The sequence below is a fragment of the Syngnathoides biaculeatus genome, chromosome 13 (assembly GCF_019802595.1).
Source record: "Syngnathoides biaculeatus isolate LvHL_M chromosome 13, ASM1980259v1, whole genome shotgun sequence".
In the NCBI taxonomy this organism is placed as follows: domain Eukaryota; kingdom Metazoa; phylum Chordata; class Actinopteri; order Syngnathiformes; family Syngnathidae; genus Syngnathoides; species Syngnathoides biaculeatus.
The window spans coordinates 27,603,550-27,623,723 of NC_084652.1; the positions used below are offsets into that span (position 1 = coordinate 27,603,550).

Genomic DNA, 20,174 nt, shown 5'->3' on the forward strand with positions numbered 1-20,174 from the left:
TCTTAGGCATCTTTTCGCCCGCGAGTATTCTGTTGAATAAGTTGGTCAAAAACTCCACGGCCATTTCTCCAAATTGCTTCCATACCTCCACCGGTATGTCATCATGACCAACTGCCTTTCCATTTTTCATCCTTTGTAGTGCCTTTCTGACTTCTTCTTCTTTTCCTTTCGGCTTTTCCCGTTAGGGGTCGACACAGCGTGTCATCTTTTGCCATCTGAGCCTATCTTCTGCATCTTCCTCTCTAACCCCAACTGCCCTCATGTCTTCCCTCACCACATCCATAAACCTTCTCTTTGGTCTTCCTCTCGCTCTTTTGCCTGGCAGCTCCATCCTCAGCACCCTTCCACCAATATACTCACTCTCTCGCTCTGAACATGTCCAAACCATCGAAGTCTGGTCTCTTGAATCTTGTCTCATCCAAAACATCCAACCAGCTCCTTCTGACTTTCTCTGTTCTTTTCCACGAGCATCCTCAAGGCAAATAATGCATCTGTGGGACTCTTTCTCGGCATGAAACCATACTGGTGCTCGCAGATATTGACTTCTGTCCTGAGTCTAGCCTCCACTACTCTTTCCCATAACTTCATTGTGTTGCTCATCAACTTTATTCCTCTATAATTCCCACAGCTCTGAACATCCCCTTTGTTCTTAAAAATGGGAACTGGAACACTTTTCCTCCATTCTTCAGGCATCTTTTTACCTGCAAGTATTCTGTTGAATAAGTTGGTCAAAAACTCCACAGCCGTCTCTCCAAATTGCTTCCATACCTCTACCGGTATGTCATCAGGACCAGTTGCCTTACCATTTTTCATCCTTTGTCGTGCCATTCTGACTTCCCCCTTACTAATCATTGCCACTTCCTGGTCCTTCAAAGTTGCCTATTCAACTCTTCCTTCTGTCTCATTTTCTTCATTCATCAACTTCTCAGAGTATTCTTTCCATCTATTTAGCACACTACTGGCACTAGTCAACACATTTCCATCTATATCCTTAATCACCCTTACCTGCTTTTCACTCGATCTGATACTCTTTTCACCTCCAAGACATTCTTAGCTAGCTCTTCCTTTAAAATAACCCCTACTCCATTTCTCTTCCTATCTAGTCCGTGGTAGAATAATTTAAACCCCGCTCCTAAACTTCTTGCCTTACTACCGTTCCACCTGCTCTCTTGGATGCACAGAATATCAACCTTTCTCCTAATCATCATGTCAACCAACTCCTGAGCTTTTCCTGTCATAATCCCAACATTCAAAAGTCGCTACACTCAGTTGTAGGCTCTGTGCATTCCTCTTTTACTTCTGACGATGGATCCGGTTTCCTCCTCTTCTTTGTCTTCGACCCACAGTAGCTGAATTTGCACAGACGCCCTGCAGGTTAGCAGTGCTGGGGGCGGGCGTTGTTAACCCGGGCCACGACCGTTCCGGTATGGGATTTAGATGAATGCTCATATTTGTTTGCCACAATTTTTACACCGGATACCCTTCCTGACGCAACCCTCTGCATTTATCCGGGCTTGGGACCGGCCTACAGATTTTCACTGGTTTGTGCCCCCATCGGGCTGCATTTTGACAGACCAAATAAGCATTCAGTGAAAATGTTATGAGAAACATGTTGATACACAATGTAAGCATACAGTTCAATAAAAATGCGATGATTTTAGTTCTGTGGTGTATGTTTACTTCATAAACAAACATATACATCAACATTTACACAAGGACAAAAAAAAAGCAAAATATAGAACATTTAAATCCTGTGTACACTTGGCCCTCTGGATAAGGAAAGGTGACACGAATCTTTGACACACAGCAGCATCAAAGTGGCACGTGATTATTTCTGCCAACAATTACCCAACACCAACTCACCAGCTGCCTGTATGCAGCATGTCCCATTCACCTGAAAATAAGAAAATGTGACAATTTTCCAGAATGCGACTCTGTTTGAACAAGCATTGATTGGACAAATGCTGCTTTTAGCAGGGCGAGACTGAGGCGCAGCTGTGAAGTGTTGGCCTCACAATTATGAGGACCCGGGTTCAATCCTGGCCTCACCTGTGAGGAGTTTGTATGTTCTCCCAATGCATGCGTGTGTTTTCTCTGGGATCACAAACTTCTACAGCTCAAAGACCCATATCAGAACCATCCAGTTCCTTCTGCTTGATCAAAGCTGGGATAGGCTCAGCAATCCCGCGACTCTTGTGAGGATAAGCGATGAAGAAAATGGATGGATGGAAGGATGAATGTAAATGTCAAAAAGCTGGGCTGATTAGGAGAAATAATGATTTTTAAATTAGCCCTTAGTCGTTTAGTGGAAAATCCAGTCACTGCCAATACTGTTGCCTGAATCGTCAAAAGTCAACCTCCAGGACCCATCTGTTCAGACAGCTGGCAATAAATCCTGGGTGTTCCATCATGCACTATAGATGGTCTGGATAATCTGTCATTTTCTGGTGAATATGTTGACTCACATGGCAGCAAAATCTCTCGTTGTTTGCATAGGAATTCAGCATTTACATCCACACCTGTGGATATAATAAAATAAATAAAAATCTGTTCACATTCACAAACATCTACAGCTCAAAGACCCATATCACTCCACTAAACAGAACCATCCACCCATTTACATTTGTATCTTCAGCATTTAGTGCCCGAACAAAACCACAAGATACCGGTTTACAGCTTTCAGTATAAAGTTTTTCGGTTTTGCTCATGACATCCTGGCAAAATTGTGACTAAAATGGGGTTTGGAAGGGTCTGGTGACTGTCTGGTTTTGGTATCATTTCACCACGTGAATATTAATTCTATTTATGTTGAAGCAAGATATCACCAGCTATTGCTCTCAAATTAACGTGGCAACAATTTCAATGGATTTGATTTCACAAAAATCCTCGTTTGTGAAAATATTTCAAGTTAGACTATGGACTACGTTATCTGTGTTTTGGTGTGATAATAAACGAGTCTTGTACAGGCAAATTAGTGACGCACATCGTACTGCAAATAGTTTCTCATAGAAGCACAGGCAGATTCATTGTGCTGTACAATGAACGACCAGGTGATTGCGTACCTACTGACTAAATATACGGTGTTTCCATAATTTTAAAACAAGACCAAAAACTTCGTATATACATCCAGGATATCAAAGCTTTTACTATTTATCAGTTTGTGACTCACTAACTAAAGCAAACAAGAACTTCACAAAGGTTACCTGTCTTTGTTTCCAACACGAGGCATATTCTGCTCGCTGGGTCCTCACCACTTTCTTCATGGTCAACTATTTCGTCTGCATTTCAATGTGTATGATGTCGAACTGGCTCAAAATTATACCTTTAACACCTTTATAGAACTCATATTCTTCACCGTCTTTGTGGGACCCTTCAGAATAGTGTTCATCGCTCAAAATATCAGAAAATTCATCGTCGTTCTTACAATGTATTCCAATGCTCGCGATTGTTGTCACTGTTTCTGACGATATTCCTACTCAGGAGTTTTTGCTTCGTTTCCATCTTTTTCCGGCAAATCCAGCAATATGCGATAAGTTTTTGCCGATGATCGAAAAATAAAAACGTTTCCTTCGTAATGGATTTCAGATTCGAATTCTGCATAAAAAACTGTATACTATTAGCAAAAAGTTGCATTAGGACCTTCCGTACACGTTAAATTTTCAATGCTGACAAATTTGCCATATAGAAAAAAAAATCAACCTTTCAAAATTCAAATGCAATATTTTCAATCTCTCGAGATTCAAGTGGCTAAAATTTGCTGTCTGAAATTCAGCGTCTAAATTCAGTGTAAAAGGCAGGGTTACTTCAGGTCACAGACATTAGCAAAGGATGTCATAAGCCAACACCCAGCCAATCCAGTTATGTTTTCTTAGCCATGTGATGTCACATGCTCAGAGCTCCAAAACATGCAACTTTGGCTGTCCCTCCAATGAGCTCATTTCTAATCCTATCCAACCTGTTCACACCGAGCGAGAACCTCAGCATCTTCATTTCGGCTACCTCAAGTTCTCCTTCCTGTTGTTTCTTCAGAGCCACCGTCTCTAACCCGTACATCATGGCCGCCCTCCCGTTTTATAGACTTTGCAGAGACTCTTCTGTCACATAGAACACCAACCACCTTCCGCCAACTGTTCCACCCCGCTTGAACCCGTTTCTTCCCTCCCTTACCACACTCTCTATTTGTCTCTATTGTTAACCCCAACTATTTGAAGTCGTCCACCTTCGCTATCTCTTCACCCTGGAGCTTCACTCTTCCTCCTCCGCCCCTCTCATTCATGCACATATATTCTGTTTTACTTTGGCTAATCTTCATTCCTCTCCTTTCCAGTGCGTACCTCCATCTTTCAAACTGTTCCTCCGCCTGTTCCCTGCTTTCACTGCATATCACAATATCATCTGTGAACATCATGGTCCAAGGGGAGTTTAGTCTAACCTCGTCTGTCAGCCTATCCACTACTACCGCAAACAGGAAGGGGCTCAGCGCGGAACCCTGATGCAGTCCCACCTTGCACCAACCCTTAAATTCTTCTGACACACCAAAGGCACATCTCACCGCTGTTCTTCTGCCTGATACATGTCCTGTACTGTTCCCACATATTTCTCCGCCACACCAGACTTGTGCATGCAATACCACTGTTCCTCTCTTGGTACTGAAGACTATTTTACTTTTATTGCACTTTCATTATTTGCTTAAATTTGACCTTATACATTGAATCAACAGATAAAGTGTTGTCCATTTGCTAATCAGACAAGGATGTGTTGTGAAGCCGGTGGTTTTCCTTGATCTTTGTATGCAGAAAAGCGTCTGGCACCATCCTCCTCTCCCAGGCGTTGCCGTGGAGAGGAACGACACCAGATAAGTAGCGGAAAGTTACCATCCCGGCCCAGGACCAGACTGCGGGGGTCGGGGGCTGGGCTGGGGGGGCAGCCACTTTTACCGGGCAGATTTTGTCTTCTTCTCTGGCTATCCTGCCAGAAGACACACGTCTCGTGTGCGGCAGATACCAAGATAAGACCTGGACGTCTGTACTCCACATTCCTTTGTAATAAATCCATTTGGTGTTAACTTTTTCTAATCATTGGTCTTCCTCGACTCGTGAACACACGGAGGGTCCAAACTCGCAAATCCCTGCAATTTGATAAAGAGAGACATATGAGAAACACATGAGTGTTTTTCGGACAAGTCGAGGGTGGTTGTCTGTACTTCTGACTTCTCCGGGTTGCGACCAAAACCAAAGGTAAGCAGAAGCCTGTTTACTCTCAAATTCTGTATATTGAACTGCCTAAATTTGAGAAGTCATTGGTATCAGATTGTTCATGCCTCATTTGAGTTATTGAGAATAAGAGATAAAGAGAATAACAGATAAAGACAAAAGATAGAGAAGTTGTATATCCCGTCGTAGCTGACGTATATTGTAGACGTACAATTGGACTGTGAGGTTTACCTGTTCTACCTAAGGGGGATGGGATCCCTTAAAAACAGAGGGTTTGCCGTCGGTTTGACCGTGGTATGTCGCAAGGTGGTGTACGAAAAAACTGAATAGTATAGGCTAATTTGTTGCGCGATAGGAATTTAGTTGGGTTTGGTTGAAGAGTGACCACTAAATTAAAGAAATAATCATGGATGTTGAATTTGATCATGAATGTGCTGAATATAATCCAACTCAAGATGAAATGTACATTGCAAGGGAGCGGCAAATGATGGCTCATGTTGACAAAAAGAAATAAGATAAAGGAAGCGAACATTAAAATAATGGCAAAAGCACAATTTGGGTAAAATTAGGACAAACTGACGAAGTTATAGGAAATTGACAGACACTATGTAATATAATATAAATATAAATGTAAAAGACTATGAAAGATGGAAGAGAGTTTAAATAAGGGCTCATGGAATTTAAAGAGGTGAACAGACAAAGACGCACTGCACATTTAATGACGGTTACAGTGACGGCAACGTTGAAGAAAAAAGGGTAACGGTAAGTCGCACGAAGGTAAAGTAAGTGAAAAAAGGGTAACGAAGGCAAAGTAAGTAAAGAAGATGGTACAGTTACTCCCGGACTGGCGCCGAGTCCAACACTCTCTTCGCCCTATGCGGGGGAGATGGACGTTGGAACGGGACCAGAAAATTACCCGCTGCTGGTAAGGTGGCATGTGACGTTGAGAGCATCAAGGAGCCCATGAGGAAAAGAAGATGGGGCTGAGAAACGTTGTATTTGATATGTGGACGCGAGTAAAGGACTGCAAAAATGAGGAAGAAGGCACGTCAAACACGCACGCGCCCTGAATCACACATAAGTACACTACACACACACAAAGATACAGAGGAAGCGAGAGGCGCTGAAGGGGTTAGTGAAAACCGTCTTGTTGATCTGATCTGAAGTGTCCTCTTGTTTAACCTTTGCCACCTCTACCTTTGTCCTACGGCGCATCTCAATGTATTCCTTACGCCTCTCCTCAGTCCTCTCCGTGTCTCACTTCTTCCTCCCTTGGATGACTACTTGTATTTTGACGTTCCACCACCAAGTCTCCTTCTCCCCTTTCCTACCAGAAGACACCCCAAGTACTCTTCTGCCTGCCTCTCTGAAAACCTTGCCAGTAGTATTCCAGTCTTCTGGGAGCTCTTCCTGTCCATCTAGAGCAGGGGTGTCCAAACTTTTTGCAAAGAGGGCCAGATTTATCTATTTAGCCTGACATTCTTTGAACCATTAACATTAAATACAAATTAACTTTTTGGGATTTTTTTTAATTTAATTACAAATGGCATACTTTTACTTTTACATTTTTTTTTACATTTAGGTTTTTACCGAAATCACAAACCACAAAAAATTAAGAAAACTATAAAGGATATCTAAGTTCATGTGAAACATTACATATTATTCACTATTATATGCTCACTGTAGGAAAAGTGCTGAAAACAAAACAATGATCACTGCATATTCAAACTGTGATTTTGACCATCACAAAAAAATTAATTAACTGAGATTTAAGAATTTATTCAACTCAGAGGACTTAACAAAGGTCTTGCCTGCACTAATGTGAAGGGTGATACTGGGATCTTGACTGCAGTATGTAGTCCATGTCTGGCTCAAGAGCAGTGGTTTTGATGCGCAAGACGTCACGCAGGTGAGAGTCACTCAGTCTCGTCCTCATGCGGCTCTTATTAATGTTCATAACGGAGAATGTCTTCTCGCACATGTATGTGGAGCCAAACAAGCTCAGCATTTTCTTAGCAAATGTCCGAATTGCTTGGAACCTGCCTTCATCCAGCTGGCGGTAGAAGTTGACAAGAGGGAGCTGTTGGTGCCGACTGCGATGCTCGGCGTCACACTGCAGCTCAAAGAGCTCCAGTTGCAGGTGGTCTGGAGCGTCATCAGGGTCCACGGAGAAAGGAGAGGAAAAAAGCGTGATCTCCTTTTCAATAGCTGCAAAGTCCCGAAAGCGCTGCTGAAACTCCTTAACCAGAGATGAGATGTCTGCTGCATACTTTGTCATTTGCGCACTGATATTGATCTGTGGGAAACTGGTCACAATTTCCTGCAGCGACGGGAAATGTGCGGTATTGGGCTGCGCCTGTGACAGGTGTCTTTGGAAAAGTGGCAGCTTGGTCCGAAAGGCTTTGATGTGTGAATACAGTTGGCTTACCACTGCATTTTGCCCTTGAAGGCTTGTGTTCAGCGCATTCAGATGTCGCGTTATGTCAACTAAAAATCCCAAATCAGCCAGCCAAACAGGATCATTTAATTGTGGCATGGGTTGTCCCTTTTTAGTCAAGAATTGTCCAATTTCCTCAAAAATTGGAAAGAAGAAGCGCTGCAGCGCAGACCCCTGACTGAGCCACCTTACGTCGGTGTGATACAAAACATCTCCGTATTCAGCCTGGATGTCGAGAAGAAACTGTTGAAACTGGCGGTGGCACAGCGCTTTGGAGCGAATATAATTAATAGTCTATCACCGGTTTCATAACATTATCATATTTCATATATTTGGCACAGAGAACTTCTTGATGAATAATACAGTGGAGTTTAATAGCGCTGCCTCCTTCTTCGCTGACTTTGTTACAGACAAGGCTTGATAATCCACTCCGCTCGCCAGCCATGGCAGGTGCGCCGTCCGTAATAATCCCGGTGACTTTATTCCACTGTAGTTTCATGTCATCTACGGTGGAACAAACAGAAACAAATAAATCCGTTCCTCTTGTTTGGCCCTTCAGACTCTGGAGGTCCAGAAGCCCTTCACTCACGTTCATGTCATTGTCCACTCCTCTTAAAAAGATCAGTAACTGAGCGGTGTCGGACGCATCCGTGCTTTCATCGCACGCTAACGAGAAAAAGTCAAACTCAGTTCCTTTTGCCTCTAACTGTCTCTTAATATCTAATGAAACGTCTTCAATTCTCCGTACCACAGTATTACGAGCCAGGCAAATATTGGCAAACTCTTGCTTCTTCTTCGCGGGACAAATTTTCTCAACCATTTTCATTACACAGTCTTTAATAAATTCACCCTCAGTGAAAGGTTTGCAGTGCTTTGCAATCAGCGTTGCCACTTCGTAGCTTGCCTTTGTGGCATTTTCATTTGACTCACGGACTCTTGTGAAAAAGCTTTGCTGTGCCGTTAAAACAGCTTCCAGTTGCTTCACTTTTTCACCGCGTTTGTTCCCAGTTAGCTTGTCGTAGCTAGCATGTTTCGTCTGGTAGTGCCTCTTGATGTTGAATTCCTTGAAAACAGCCACAGTCTCTTGGCAAATTAGGCAGACACAGTTGTTTCGTATTTCAGTGAAAAAATACTCAAATTTCCACTTGTCCTGGAAGCGGCGGCCCTCGCGGTCAACTTTCCTTTTTTTGTTTACAGACGCCATGTTAGAAATGGGCTGGGCTGAAACGATCACGCAAGGTCAAGGGTCACGGCGGCCAGAGTGCGGCCACAGGGCTACTGCCATCTTCTGGTGAAATGAAAAATATGAAAAATAGCTTTTTGTACACATGTATTTTATACTGTGGTCAACAGTGCTGGCGGGCCGCATATTATTGATTTCATGATAGAGGCCGCGGGCCGGTAAAAATTTGTCCACGGGCCGCAATTGGCCCGGGGGCCGGACTTTGGACATGTCTGATCTAGGGCCTGTCTCACCTCTTTCCTGAAGGCCACACAACATTCTTCCTTTCTCAACTTCCACCACCTTCTTCTTCTACCTTTGTCTTCTTAGTCTTCCTACGCACTACCAGAGTCATCCTACACACCACCATCCTTTGCTGTCGAGCTCCACTCTCCCCCACCACAATCTTAGAGTCGATATCCTCCTTCAGATTACACCGTCTGCACAATATATAATTCACCTGCGTGCTCCTACCTCCGCTCTTGCAGGTCACTCTATGTTCCTGTCTCTTCTGGAAATAAGTGTTCACCACTGCCAATTCCATCCCTTTTGCGAAGTCTACCAACATCTGACCCTCAAATTTCCTTTGCTGAATGCCATACTTACTCATCACTTCTTCATCGCCCCAATTTCCTTCGCCAACATGTCCATTGAAATTGCATCAATCACAACACTCTCTCTCTCTCTCTCTCTCTCTCTCTCTCTGGGATGCTCAGGACTACTTCATGTCGTTCCTTCTAGAATTTCTCTTTCAACTGGAGGTCACATCCTACCTGTGGGCATAGCCACTCATCACATTATACACAATACCCTAAATTTCAAATTTCAGCCTCATCACTTGATCTGATACTCTTTTCACCTCCAAGACATTCTTAGCCAGAAAAAGAAAAGGAATGCACAAACCCTACAGTTGTGTGTTGGGACTTTGAATGTTGGGACTATGACAGGAAAAGCTCAAGAGTTAGTTGACATGATGATTAGGAGAAAGGTTTCTATATTGTGCATCCAAGGGAGTAAGTGGAAAGAGAGTAAGGCTAGAAGTTTAGGTGCAGGGTTTAAATTATTTCATCATGGAGTGGATGGGAAGAGGGCAGCACCGTGGATCAGCTGGTAAAGTTCTGAGGTCCCATGTTCAATCCGGGACCCGCCTGTGTGGAGTTTGCATGTTCTCCCTGCGCCTGCGTGGGTTTTCACCAGGCACTCCAGTTTCCTCCCACATCCCAAAAAACATGTAACATTAATTGGACACTCTAAATTGCACCTTGGTGTGATTGTGAGTGCAACTCTTTGTCTCCATGTGCCCTGCGATTGCCACCTCCTGGCCGTTGACAGCTAGGATAGGCTCCAGCACTCCCTGTCACCCTCGTGAGGATAAGCTGCAAAGAAAATGGATAGATGGGAAGAGAAATGGAGTAGGGGTTATTTTAAGATCTGGCTAAGAATGTCTTGGAGGTGAAAAAGTATCACATCGAGTGATGTGAATTTTAAAATGTAGTCAAAATATGTAAAAAAAAACACGACATAAAATTTTGAGTATAATTTTTAATTCAAATCTTAGTGGCACATATTTACTTCCATAAATTTCACAATCACGCGTAAATTTGCTCGGAAAAAAAAACCCATCTTTTTCCTTGCTTTGCCCAATGGGCTTAGATTGTACTGTATATCCTTTTCCTTAAAATACTCTCATTTTCAAGAAGGTATGAAGACGATAAACATTTGTAAACCGTTTAATATTCTTCTCCTCCTGGTGTAAATTGTAAATGTGATGCACGGTTTTGATTTTATACGTTGTTCGGACCATTGTTTTCTGAAATAGTGGTTTTTTTTTTAACTCTTGAAACGATCGAAAAATAGTTTTAGTCGAAGAAGGAGGAAAACCCTGAAGAAGAAGCTGAAGAAGAAGAAGCTGAAGCAGAAGAAGAAGAAGAAGGCTACATTATTTTCGGTTTTGCTGGTGCGTTTCCCCTTTATTTTACACGTTTCTAGCTTTATAATGAGTTCTTTTCAGCCAGTGCGGCTCTATACATGCCTTCCCGTGTGGATCGTGGAGGACCACCACAATGTAAGTATGTGCTTAAATGAATGCCGTTTTCGAGATTGTATCGGTTACGTTCATAATTACAACATAAAAATGCAAGGGTGCCGTCATCATCTCTGACGTCTGACGACCATCTCATTAATTTTTTTGCCCAAATTAATTTTTTTGCCCAGATATTTATATTTAAATAAAAAGAAAGATAAATAATACAACTAATTTACATTAATTAAAACTGGGAAAAGACCTTCTCCCATCCACCCCAAACCTCCCTACCAAAGTACCAGTAAATCGTCCTCAACTCAGGCCACATCCGCAGGTGAGCAAAGAAATCAACCCCAAAAGGAAAACAATCACGGTAGTAAATAAATAAATAAAAGAAAAATGACGCCACCTCAAGGCACCCCAGAACAAATGCTCCCAAATTAATGTACAATAATTTACACATTCGCTTCAAGTAAACTTCCTGAGCTTCAAATTCTCCCGACATCAAAACCCTTGGATGATACCCGCCCCGACAACAACAAAACAAAATGCAATACTGATGACTTGAAAAACGAAAAAAATAAATAAATGCATTGCACACAAGCACTGCACAACACAAGGAAAAAAAGATAATAATAATAACATCAACAAAAGCAATAGTAACTGATGGGAACCAATGAAAAAAAATAAGATAAACTTGATTTCACATGATGGAGTAACATATTTTGATGTTGTGGCAAATTTTGTCCAGTTTTCCCAATGTCCCTCAAACTTGTCTTGTCCTTGCCTCAAAATGAAAGTTAACGTCTCCATTTTAAAAAATATCTTGGGCCACTTTAATCCAATCTTCAACTGTGGGTGTATTCATTATCAACCAATTCCTTGGAATAGCTTTTTTGCTTGCTTGTGACAAAATACTGTATCTGTATTCATTTTCTGGTCCCATTACAGTGTCCGGTATTAATCCCAAGCATGAACTTTAAAATTTTAAAGGAATCCCGACTTTCATAATTTTCTCCATATTTTGTTTGTCTTTCCAGTATTTTAAAATAATTGGACAGTCCCAGAACACATGAAAATCTGTCGCCTTATTCTCTCCACAAGCTCTTCAGCAGGAAGCACTTCCTCCCGGGGAGATCCTCTGAGCTGGAACTCTTGGAAAAAAAAAAAAAAAATGTAACTGCATTTTTCCGAATTCTCTCCAGGATAAAGCAGATGTACTTTTCCACTGGTTGGAGATTATCTTTTCCCAAGTTTCCACTTGCAGTTTAACATTACTTTGCTTTTCCCATTTCTCTTTTATATACAGTGAAGAAAATAAATATTTGAACACCCTGCTGTATTGCAAGTTCTCCCACTTAGAAATCATGGAGGGGTCTGAAATTTTCATCGTAGGTGGATGTCCACTCTGAGAGAGAGATAATCGAAAAGAAAAAAAATCTAGAAATCACAATGTGTTTTTTTAACAATTTATTTGTGTGATCTGCAAATATGTATTTGAACACCTATCAGCAAGAATTCTGGCCATCAAAGACCTGTTATTCTGCCTTTCAAATTCCACCTCCACTCCATGTATTATCTTGAATCAGTAAATCGATTAAAAAAAAAAAAAAAGCAAATAACAGTGAGAGAGGGTAACCGTGATGACAACCCCTCTCCAGTTCGAACATATTGAATAGTCTTCCGCTGAGTCGTATTTTGGCAATTGGTTTATGATAAGGCCCATAGGGTCTGAGTAAAATCACTTTGGAATTGAAATCTCTCTAGGATCTTAGATAAGAAAAGCCAGTCAATGGAATTAAACGCTTTCTCATCGTCAAGCCCTGATGGATACGTTTCCAATTACGCCATCTTGTGTGTCATAAAGGTCAGAGAACACAGGTGATAGGTGAAGCATTAAGTTTTTTTCTTTCGTTAATTTATCCGATTTGTCTGTGGACATCCTGGAACTGTGCTGATGTAATTGGAAACCTATCCATAGGACAGCATCTCGTCTGTTCTTGTTTATGTGGTTAATCAGGATCGATTGATTGCTAGTGACAGATTTGATGAGTGCAATTGCGCTCGCAAATCTGCACAGTCAACATGAAAAATCACGTGTAAAATTTCTTAAGGGTAGAAAAAATAGATATTGAAAGCTGTCTCTTTTGTTTAGTCTTGACATTAATTTACGTCGTTATTTAATAAACGTTTTTAACTAAACAACCCTGCTCCTAAACAATCAGTATTCACCTGGAAACAGGAAATACTAGTTAACTGTACTGAGTGAGCATGTTCGGACGTCATGCCAAAGCACATGTTCAGAGCTTCTTCATGTACTAGGAGCGCTTTTACGTTGAAAGTCATCAACATCATGAGCCATGTTAAAGGAAAATCAGTTACACTGAAAACATTTCTGGGAAAAAACACCGGTAATGTTTCAGTATCTAACTATTATAAGTATGAGATTGTGATTTACTTTGACGTGATATAAGTTCTAACATTAGACGAGTCTGTCCTTATATCTAAATGCGAATGGTCATTTTCCCCATGGTACGTGTTATCTTGAAGTTGAAAACTTTTCCCCTCTACATGCTTATAGAAGATATAGTTCATCTACTGCTAGTTTTCATCAATTGTTTGACAATAGGTTCCGCCGTAGACGCTAGATTATCATGATTGCCGACAATGTTTGTTAACAATGTATCGCTAGCTTGTTGCTTCTAACGCCGATTATATTGCACTAAACTTTCAGCATTTTCAAAACATTGCGGTTATAGACTGTTCGTTTATTCCTTGACAGGCCAGTGCAATTAACTTTTCAGATAAAGTTTGTCAGATCAAGAATTTTTATTGATGAAAATTTTCAAATACCGTTTTATATCATGTTCAACTAATATCAGTTGAAATTGGAAATGATCATTTCTGAGTTTGAAATTTTTGTTTTCTAATTTAGTCATGTATTTGTTTATTTTATTTTTAATTTACAGTTATATCAATCCAGTAAGTTATTTTAAGGTTTTGAGATTCCATCCCTAATCACACCCGCAACTGTATCTGCGGGCGTGACTTGTGGACCACTCCTGTAACTTTATATCTGCGAGCATGACTGACCACACCTGTACATTTTTCAAATGTGAGTGAGTGAGTTAATTACATGTGGTGTTCTCCTGACATTGTCTTGTTTGATAAAACCTGTTTGATCGAACTGTATAATATGCGGGAGTATTTTTTTCAAGGTGTTTTGCTAAAATTGAAGTAAAGATTTGATAGTCCAAGTTCAACAAGGTGACTGGCCGATAATTAGAGCATTCTGTCGGCGCTTTCCCTTCTTTTGGTATTACTGTAATAGTTCCTCTCCAGGATGGAGGGATTTCTCCTTTCCTCAAAATCCAGGTAAATGTTCTGGGTGGGGATAACAAATCTTTAAAGGTCTTATACCACTCTCCTGTCAACCCAAGAAAACCTGGAGTCTTGTTGGGTTTTAATCTAGAGTTCGTTTTTTTGAACTTCATCGATGGATATATATATATATATATATATATATATATATATATATATATATATATATATATATATATATATGAGCCACTAATATTTTATTCTGGTGTTCTGTGATTGTTGTAAGACAGAGTCGTAGAAGCAGAGATTCATTGAGTCATCCCCTTTACAGTCCATCTGTGCATAAGAGTTTTTGATATTTTTTCAAAGCTATTATTAATGTGCTGAAATTTGTATTTCATTTCTTTAGTAATTGGGTCTTTAAGCAGTCACTGATTCGTACATGACACTCGCAAATCTGGACAGTCAAGTGCGAAAAATCACGCGCGTAAAATTTGTTACTGCGCAATTGCACACGTCGCACACTCTCAGCGCACATAAAAACCGATCCAGCGAAGTGAACCACAGCCTGACATCTTGTTTTTTTATTTTTTTCACGGAACCACATGGGAGCTGCTGCTCAGCCTACTTCTACTTCGTTGTTTACCTGACACCACCCCCCTACGCTCTTTAAAAGTGTACACTCATAATTAAATAACAGAACACACACCTGCAACTTTATATTTGTGGGCATGACTTGTGGACCACACCGGTAACTTTATATCTGTGGGCATGACTGATGGACCACACCCATAACTTTATATCTGCGAGCATGACTCATCACACTCATACATTTTTCAAATGTGAGTGACTGCTTATTGAAAAGATTTGGTTTTCCATGATAATTCAAGCATCACTTCTAAAGTTATTACCCATCCACTCAAATGCAGTAACAGCATGAATAAATGAACAAAAAGAAGAGAAATTAAAGAAACGTAAAATTTTAAAAATATTTCACCTGTCTCAGCTCGAAGTTCCTGTTTTGAGGTCATGATGGAGCCGTGATGTTTAATTGGCTCAGAGGGGAAGACTCGACATGTCGCTGACTGTAGAGGGCCCTTCTTTTAGTATTCTGAAAAGTCCATACTTTATATTTACTTAGATCTTCCCCAAACCTATATATATATATATATTGATAATGTCATAAAAGTAACCCAAATCTTATAGTGACGGTATTTTTTTTTTTGTTTTAAATTTAATTTTACATTTATATTTTTCTCCCATTCGACATCACCTTGCGTCTTTACCATAAACAATTCTTTGTCCCAACAAAATAAATTTACCGGTCATTCTGTCTGAAGATGTCCAGTTTATTTTCAAAGCCTTCCTGTGGCGTCTCTGCTTGCGGTAGCCTTCCTCTCAGGATTCGAGGACGCTGTCAGCTCAATTTGCCGGAGGTTGATATATCGCCACAGACATATCTCTCTTCACCATGTCTTTCGTAGCCTGCTCTGCTGAGTTGTATGTGCATGTTTCTCCCTCATATAACACCCTCATTCTCGCTGGGAAAGGAGTTTGAAACCGGATATTGTTCTCCTTAAACACAGTCTTCGCCTCCGCATACTCCCGGCGCTTTCTGAGTATCTCAAATGCATAATCATGGCCCACAAACACTTTTTTACCTTGCCGTAAAAGTACTCTTTCGCCACACTTGTTTCAGGATTTCCTCTTTCGTTTTGCTGCTTGAGAATTTCACAACAATAGATCTCGGTGGTGCTTCTGACGGGGGTTTTGTTCCCAGCGCGCGATGAGCGTGTTCCAACCTCAGATCTTCGACATGTGGCAAATGCATGTATTCTTTCTCTAGATTCTCCAGGAACATCGTCGATGCAGAATTGTTCTCTGACCCTGAACCCTGCTCCCCCACAACCTCACGGTCCACTCCAGATTTTATTGCACCACACCACTCAGGGGCCGCTTATACACAGGCTAGGGCTATGACTGCCAGCCAGGAACCTGGGAGTCATTGTAACAGAGGATAGGTGGGTTCCCACGAGGGTCATGGCAGTGCTTATATAGCTGGACAGCTGGTTGGTTTGGGCAGTTTTCATGGCGCCTCTGTGGACTACTCTAGATTCCTTAGTGTGGTAGGTGTCCACATCCACTGGGTTTCTCACAGGTGGACCGCTGGGTCCTGTCTTTCCCAAATTGGTGGGGTTGTGGTCCTGAGACCCCAAAGTGTAGGCAATTAGAGGACAGATACTTCTGATGGTTACTATGCATGCCAAACACTTCACTTTCTTGTGTCTGCAGAAACACTAATTATCAAATATCCATCAGAATGCCATGACAGAACAGTGGCATCTTAAAAAGTCCACTATGACAGTAGAACTGCTTCAGGACTCCTTCCTACTTGACAAAACAGCGCAACAGGATGAAAAAAACATGTTGTCATACTACAAATCACTTCAACTATTGAGGGTAAATTTCGTGTTTTGACATACTTCCTTCCATCCGTCCATTTTCTGAGCTGCTTATCCTCACAAGGTTCACAGGTGTGCTACCCTATGTTTTTCGCAAAATCTTTTTCTGACATCACAAGCAAGGAGACAATCTTGTCTTGGTGGATTTTTATTACAAAAGGAAGGAAAATCTTGTGAGTTGTCACCCCTCCCTAAAGATCAGACTAATAGTCCTTTGGTTATATAAAAATGAGGGAGACAGACAAACCAAGACAAGACATTATATAGACGTTATCTATGTCCAGCTGCAAACACATGGAGTTGGTCACATGAGGAACAGCCTGACCTTGAAAACGAGAAGCCACAACAGGATAAAACCTGTTAAAGTTGAAGGTAAAACTAATCAAACTAATATTTGGTATCTATATAAAACATACATCTGCCAGGCACCACAGTGGATTAGCTGGGAAGCATTCGCTTCACAGTCTGAGGTCCCGGGTTCGATCTCGGACCCACCTATGTGGAGTTTGCATGTTCTCCCTGTGCCTGCGTGGGTTTTCTCCGGGCACTCTGGTTTCCTCCCACATCCCAAAAACATGCAACATTAATTGAACACTCTAAAATGCTCTTAGCTCTGATTGTGAGCGCGACTGTTTGTCTCAATGTGCCCTGCGGTTGCCTGGCAACCAGTTCAGGGTGTACCCCGCCTCCGACCCGTTGACAGCTGGGATAGGCTCCAGCACTCACTGCGAGCCTTGTGAGGATAAGCAGCTAAGAAAATGGATGGATGGATAAATCTGAGCTTGTCGAAGCGTGTCCAGGTTCAGTGGCCGATCCAAGTTCACGTTTTCTGCCTTGAGCAACAGCGATCTGAACTGGCTATATGGTAGGCACTGATCCAGCTTTTAACATTTTTTTTTTTTTAACATTGAGATGAGATTCACCCGGAGTTCCTCAAGCAGTGGTTCCTCAAGTGGGGTCCATGACCCCCAGTGCATGAAAAACGTCTTCCTAGGATTCCGTTATACGATATCTGAGACAGAGTAATAATAAAATATCTTTCTGAAGAAAATAACCCAAAATTTTTTTCCTTCTGTCTCGTTATGTCTCACATCCTATCTATCCTATTTTGAGCCCAGCCCAGATGAGTGGTTCAGGCAGCGCCACGCCCCAGCCCTACAGTACCGATAGCTTACATTACATTATTTACGAAAGCTGAGGTTGGTCCGGGAGCTTTTTGAATGACTCACTGGCCCAGGTTGACTTTGGGAACAACTGTCCTAAATGCTCTGTGTTGTGGGGCTGTCCTGGTTGACACGCCTCTGCAACATCGTGTGGACACCAGGGACAGTGCCTCTGGATTGGAAGACTCGCTCCCGTTTTTCAAAAAGGGGGACCGGAGGGTGTGTTCCAACTATAGGGGGATCACACCCCTCAGCCTCCTTGGTAAGGTCTATTCAGGGGTGCTGGAACGGAGGGTCAATCAGGTAGTCTAATCTCAGATTCAGGAGGGGGCAATGCGGTTTTTGTCCTGGACGTGGACCGGCTGTACACCCTTGGCAGGATTCTCGAGGGTGCATGGGAGTTTGCCCAACCAGTCTATGTGTTTTGTGGACTTAGAGAAGGCATTCGACTGTGTCCCTCGGGGAGTCCTGTGGGGTGATCTTCGCCAGCATGGAGTACCGAGCCCCCAATCCAGGCTGTTTGCTCCATGTACGACCAGTGTCAGAGTTTGGTTCCCATTGATGATCTCCAACTCTCACTGGAGTGGTACGCAGCAGAGTGTGAAGCGGCATGGATGAGAATCAGCACCTCCAAATCTCAGATCGTGGTCCTCAATTGGAAAAGGGTAGCATTCCCTCTTCGGGTCGGGAATGAGAGCCTGCCCCAAGTGGAGGAGTATCTTTGGGTCTTGTTCACAAGTGAGGGAAGAACGGAGCGGGAGGTAGACAGGCAGATCGGGACAGCATCTGCAGTCCTGTGGACTTTGTATCGGTTCGTTGTGGTAGAGAAGGAGCTACGTCAAAAGGTGACGCTCTCAATTTACCAATTGATCTATGCTCCTATCCTCACCTATGGACACAAGACATGGGTCATTACCAAAAGAACAAGATTCCGGATACAAGCAGCTGAAATGACTTTCCTCTGCAGGGTGTCTGGGCTTTCCCTTAGAGATAGTGTATGAAGCTTGGTCATCCGGGAGGTGCTCAGTGTCGAGCTGCTGCTCCTCCACCTTGAGAGGAGCCAGATGAGGTGGCTGGGGCATCTGATTTTGATGCCTCCCTTGTGAGGTGTTCCGAGCATGTACCACTGGAAAGGATGACCCAGGACACGCTGGAGAGACTGTCACTTGGGAGGCCCGGGAACACCACATTATGAATGAGGTGTTGTCTTCCTTTTTAAATGTCCCATATCTTTGAGCTTTGCTCCCAGTAAATTCCCGGGAGAGCTGCTGGAGGGTCCGTCATTCTTTCCACATTCCACATCTGTCCTCGTTGTTGACCTAGGTGGCTGTTTGTTAGCACTCCTTTGCTCACTATTTTGAGACTTCGGTAGAGTGGTGTCACTCCCCGACTGTCCTTTTACATCCACATAGACCTCAAGACGGCAGGTTTTTTATTCCAGAATTGACACCTTCTGCAGTCGTCCGTGATAGTTGGCATCTTGACATCTGGTCTTGTTGCTAACACCAGGCTTGTGCTAATAAGCAGGCCACGCTGATGTCATGACGAAACAACTGATTATCCACAAAAAAACAGAAAAATACAGTCCCACAGATTTAAAAGTATCCAGGAGTCACCGTTTCCAAAAGATATTTTAGAAGGAAGACAAACTCATCAGCAAAAAAAAAAAAAGTAAACAGAGCAAGAGCAAGGAAATAAGATGGTTTTAAGATATTTCGGTGTTTTTACAAAAAACAAAAGTATGAAGAAAAATACACAAACTTTGATTTTGCCAGACATAGTACTACGACTCCATTTTTTTTTTTTCAACCTCTGATGTCACACATCGATGACTTGTATTTGTGGAATTGGATTATCACTGGCAATATTGCTTGTTGACGCGGAAGAAAAAAAACCCCGTTTTCCTTTGATTTAAGATAAAAATCTGTAACCCCGGACTCTGACTGGTGCCCTCATGTCTGGGATGGGTACCTCGATCATTGCCTACCACTCATCCAGTTCCGACACCTGAACAGATCAGTGTTGCAAAAGGGACCAAACGTGAACTTGGATCACCCACTGAACCTGGCCGAGGGGCAACAAGCTAAAAGGCCCCCCGACCGAAAATACCAAAACTGAGAAGAGCTTATGTTAAGTTAAGTTGCAGAGGTATATTGGTAATCTTTTGTTTCCTGAAAAGTTTGAACACTGTTAACATGGTTGAATTAAAGTAGTATATGTCGTTCTTGGCAAAAAAATACTAGTTTTATTACAGCAAATGATTTGACAATTCTCAACCACATAAAAAGGAAGATATTGTATACAAACCTTTTATTTTTCCACAATTTAATGAC

The 20,174-nt window shown here is 42.1% G+C and overlaps 1 protein-coding gene and 1 long non-coding RNA gene across 7 annotated transcripts in view; one reads left to right on the plus strand and one right to left on the minus strand.

Moving 5' to 3' along the window:
• Positions 1–5,028: 5,028 nt before the first annotated feature.
• On the minus strand, positions 5,029–15,660 carry LOC133511082 (uncharacterized). Its single transcript, XR_009797788.1, has 4 exons — positions 15,539–15,660; positions 15,214–15,327; positions 10,134–10,248; positions 5,029–5,128 (listed from the first exon to the last, which is right to left on the minus strand). It is a non-coding gene; the product is annotated as an uncharacterized LOC133511082 (long non-coding RNA).
• c13h5orf22 (chromosome 13 C5orf22 homolog) overlaps positions 10,450–20,174 on the plus strand; it is a 114,109-nt gene continuing 104,384 nt past the window's right edge. For 2 of the 6 annotated variants that reach the window (XM_061839673.1, XM_061839674.1), the window contains exon 1: positions 10,450–10,937. In XM_061839673.1, coding sequence (XP_061695657.1) covers positions 10,869–10,937 — 69 coding nt within the window. In that variant the 5' untranslated portion in view covers positions 10,450–10,868. The remainder of the gene's footprint in view (positions 10,938–20,174) is intronic. The other 4 variants (XM_061839675.1, XM_061839676.1, XM_061839677.1 and 1 more) reach the window with 4 other exon arrangements.